The sequence below is a fragment of the Mandrillus leucophaeus genome, unplaced genomic scaffold, assembly GCF_000951045.1.
Source record: "Mandrillus leucophaeus isolate KB7577 unplaced genomic scaffold, Mleu.le_1.0 Scaffold1, whole genome shotgun sequence".
Classification (NCBI taxonomy): Eukaryota; Metazoa; Chordata; class Mammalia; order Primates; family Cercopithecidae; genus Mandrillus; species Mandrillus leucophaeus.
In genome coordinates, this window is record NW_012098097.1 from 12,372,437 (window position 1) to 12,377,191 (window position 4,755).

Genomic DNA, 4,755 nt, shown 5'->3' on the forward strand with positions numbered 1-4,755 from the left:
TTTTTTTTTTTTTTTGAGACAGAGTCTCACTCTGTCAACCCAGGCTGGGGTACAGTGGCGCGATCTTGGCTCACTGCAACCTCCACCTCCCACGTTCAAGCCATTCTCGAGCTTCAGCCTCCCAAGTTGCTGGGATCACAGGCGTGCGCCACTGCACCCGGCTAATTTTTGCATTTTTGTAGAGACAGGTTTCACCATGTTGGCCAGGCTGATCTCCAACTTCTGACCCCAAGTAACCCGCCCATCTCGGCCTCCCAAAATGCTGGGATTACAGGCATAAGCCATGGTGCCCAGCCTCCAGACATCCCTTGACCAGAGATGTGTCTCAGGGCTCTCCAGGGACCAGGGGCCAAAGGCTTTGTCCCCAGCCAGACAGCCTCACTCCTGGGATGACTCTGCCTTCCCAGAGCCTGGTCTTAAATCAGAACCCGGGGATAAAGAGGCTCTGGAAAGCCAGGGACCAAAACTCCCCATACAGCTCCTTTTTCTGGAAGGGGCAAGTAACAGAGCTGAATTCACGCGCTGTCCGTCTGGAGATAGTGGGAGGAGGCGACGCCTCAGCAGAGACGGGACCTGCTTACCTTACACTCGCAGCCCATCTGGTACCTGTGGTTCAGGCTCTTCTTCTGGGTGGTGCTCAGGGTGTCCCAGGGCACGATGAAGTCACAGAGGGTGATGTGCATCTTGCCGTCCCCCTCGGCCTTTCCTGTGGAGAGACGGGATCACCAAGCTCAGAGCGAGGCACAAGTCCTCCTGCCCAGCTCCTCCACCCGGCGCAGGGGTGCTGGGATTTTGCTGTGACAACACTGCGCACTGTCTAGTCTGAGTTCAAACATAATGGGTGGCCAGGTACGGTGGCTCACTCCTGTAATCCCAGCACTTTGGGAGGCTGAGGTGGGTGGATCCCTTGAGGTCAGGAGTTCAAGACCAGCCTGGCCAACATGATACTCCCTCTCTACTAAAATACAAAAAATTAGCTGGGTGTGGTAGCACACGCCTGTAATCACAGCTACTGGGGAGGCTGAGGCAGGAGAATCGCTCTTGAACCCCAGAGGCGGAAGTTGTACTGAGCCAAGATGGCACCACTGAACTCCAGCCTGGGTGACTCCATCTCAAAAAAATAAAAAGTGGAAAAAAAAAAAAAAAAGCCATAATGCATGTTCACTGACAGAAACTTAAACGTAGGAAACAATCAAGAAAAAACTTCCCCACTTTCATTACCCATAGCAAACATTTTGATGTATTTCCTTCCAATATTCCAGTATTGATTTTGACACAGTCTTGCTCTGTCACTCAGGCCAGAGTGCAATGGTATGATCATAGCTCACTGCAGCCTTGACCTCCCAAGATCAAGTGATCCTCCCGTCTCAGTCTCCCGAATAGCTAGGTGTGAACCACCACCACACCCTGCTAATTTTTTCTATATATATTTTTTGTAGAGACAGGGTCTTGCTATGTTACTCAGGTTGGTCTTAAACTTCTGGGCTCAAGTGACACCCTCACCTCGGCCTCCCAAAGTGTTGGGATTACAGGCATGAGCCACCATGCCTGGCCCCAATATTCTTTTAAATTAAATTTTATTCTTAAAAAAAGGATAGAGACGATGTTTCACTGTGTTGCCCAGGCTGGTCTTGAACGCCAGAGCTCAAGTGATCCTCCCGCTTTGACTTCCCAAAGTGCTGGGATTACAGGTATGAGCCACTGCGCCCGGCCAATATTCTCTCACATATGCATCTTCACACACAAAACATCATGCAGTATGTAGATTGTATTGTTTCCCGTTTTGTTTTTCACAAAATATTAATTCACAGGTGTTTCTCCCATTTGAGTTTAAACTTATAATTCTGCATTTTTCCATTACGAAGAGCCAAAGAATGGAATTTTTGAAAATTAGGAATCTGCTCTGAATTCCCTTCATCAGGCATGATGAGCTGTGGCTCTTTTCTGTACTTTGGGCTCCTGACTCAGCTGCCTCCTTCCTTTGCTGAAGATACTACATTGGCAACAGCCTTGGCGTTTTCCAAGCAAGAGGAAAAGAACAAAGGAGTATGTTCCAGGGGCGGACAGAACCTAATGACAGCTATGGAAATCATTAAAAAACTCATCCCTTAGGCCAAGTGTGGTGGCTCATGCCTGTAATCCCAGCACGTTGGGAGGCCAAGGCAGGCGGATCACTTGAGGTCAGGAGTTCGAGACCAGCCTGGCCAACGTGGTGAAACCCCGTCTCTACTAAATATACAAAAACAACAACAATAACAAAAAAAAAAACAGCCAGGCATGGTGATGCATGCCTGTAGTCCCAGCTACTCAGGAGGCTGAGGCAGGAGGACTGCTTGAACCCCGGAGGTGGAGGCTGCAGTGAGCCAAGATTGCAACACTGCACTCCAGCCTGGGCGACAGAGTGAGACTCTGTCTCAAAAAAGAAAATAAATAAAATAGAAACCCATCTTTCAGGCTGGGCACGGTGGCTCACGCCTGTAATCCCAGCACTTTGGGAGGCTGAGGTAGGGACATCACTCAAAGTCAGGAGTTTGAGACCAGCCTGGCCAACATGGTGAAACCCCATCTCTACTACACATACAAAAATTATCTGGGCATGGTGGTGGGTACCTGTAATCCCAGTTACTTGGGAGGCTGAGGCAGGAGAATCACTTGAACCCAGGGGACGGAGGTTACAGCAAGAAGAGGTCATGCCACTACATTCCAGCCTGGGTGACAAGAGCAAAACTCCATCTCAAATAAATACATAAAATTAAAAAAAAATACAAAAAATTAGCTGGGTGTGGTGGTGGGTGCCTGTAGTCCCAACTACTCGGGAGGCTGAGGCAGGAGAATCACTTGAACCCAGGAGGCGGAGCTTGCAGTGAGCCGAGGTCACGCCACTGCATTCCAGCCTGGGTAACAGAGTAAGACTCTGTCTCAAAAAAAAAAACAAACAAACAAAAAACAGAAAACAAAAAACACCTCATTCCTTCTGCTACAACAGCACCTTGTGAAGAGACACAGGTGTCACTGATGAGCACCTGCCCCTGGCAGAGACTGACGGGCAATTCCTTGAGAAGCAGAGCCTCAGGCTCTGCCCTAAGCACTTCTGTTTGACAATGTTTCAGCGCATCTGACTTAATGATCTCAGCACAGCAGCAGCCTCAGAGGATCCGCTAATAGAAACGCAGCCCAGCGAAGGACTAATGCAGCTTGCCGACTGCACGCCTATGCCATGGAAATGTGGATGGCTTGCCTGGGACTTCAAGCAGGCACAAGTGGCCTCCACTGTCCTGGGCACGGTGCACTCATTGCGCCAGCTCCCTGGGTTTGAATTCTTATGCTCGCACTTCCTGTTCTAGCTGTTCCTTTACCTTCAGGTCCTTTTCTCCGTTCAGACTTATGTGACATTCCAGGTGTGGAACAGGATGAGAAAGCAGAATTACTCCTGTAACATTTATTCCAAATCCTGTAACTTCACCAGGTAAATGTTTGGGTGGCCTTAAACAATTCAAAACCAGCTGGGCATGGTGGCTCACGCCTGTAATCCCAGCACTTGGGGAGGCCAAGGTGGGCGAATCACTTGAGGTCAGGAGTTCGAGACCAGCCTGGCCAACACGGTGAAACCCCATCTCTACTAAAAATATAAAAATTAGCTGGGGGTGGTGGTGCATGCCTGTCATCCCAGCTACTCAGGAGGCTGAGGCAGGAGAATCGCTTGAACTTGGGAGGTGGAGGTTGCAAGGAGCCAAGATCATGCCATTGCACTCCAGCCTGGGCAACAGTGTGAGACTCCTGTCTCAAAAGAAAAAATAAATAAATAAATAAAAACTAGACATATAACTTTCCCCACTAGACCGATAGCTATTTTCTGTGAGTTCAGAATAGATCAAGAAGGAGCAAAATAGACAGATGGGAAGGAGCCCATTGCTGTATCCTGCTTGATTCTGGTATTTGGTGCCCGTACAGATATACTGCAGCCCCTTCCCCGTCCAACCTGGACATCTACCACTACAGTCAGGCTGAAGCTCTATCCTGGCTTCCCAACTTCTATGGTGATTTCCACTGTATGTATCACTTGACCAGCATCAACTCCCACTTTATATTAGATTTGCCTTTCTTCTGCATCTCACTCCTTAATCAGAGAGTAAATATAGAGGGTAAGGGTTGTGTCTTAACCCTTTTGAATCCACAGTTCCCTGCACATAGTAATTGCTCAATAAGTTTACTCATGAGACACACCCGTGCTTGTTCTAATAATTTGCTTCACATTCTGCCTTTTCCTGCCATTTTCTCTTTTGGCCTTTTACCACCAATTCTGGCTTCCTCAAAAGATAAGCAATGGCAGGAAGAAGAGATGAAGTGAAAATTATATCTTTTCTTTTTTTTTGGAGATAGAGTCTTGCTCTGTCACCCAGGCTGGAGTGCAGTGGTGCCATCTCAGCTCACTGGAACCTGCCTCCCAGGTTCAAGCAATTCTCCTGCCTTAGCCTCCCAAGTAATTGGGATTACAGGTGTGCGCCACCATGCGTGGCTAATCTTTGTATTTTTTAGTAGACGCAGGGTTTCACAATGTTGGCTGGGCTGGTCTTGAACTCCTGACCTCAAGTGATCCACCGCGTCCAACCAAAAAATTGTATCTTTTCAATAGTCCTAGTTATTGGGCTAACGTGAACATGGCTGTCATGTATAAATGTTGAGAGGGCCGGGCGCGGTGACTCACGCCTGTAATCCCAGCACTTTGGGAGGCCGAGACGGGCGGATCACAAGGTC

The 4,755-nt window shown here is 48.6% G+C and overlaps 1 protein-coding gene across 2 annotated transcripts in view; it reads right to left on the reverse strand.

The window, feature by feature from the left end:
- The window catches only part of TIMP2 (TIMP metallopeptidase inhibitor 2), a 30,483-nt gene that overhangs the window by 4,280 nt on the left and 21,448 nt on the right, over positions 1 to 4,755 (reverse strand). For both annotated transcript variants that reach the window (XM_011989596.1, XM_011989659.1), the window contains one exon: positions 582 to 706. In XM_011989596.1, the coding sequence (XP_011844986.1) occupies positions 582 to 706 (125 nt within the window). The remainder of the gene's footprint in view (positions 1 to 581; positions 707 to 4,755) is intronic.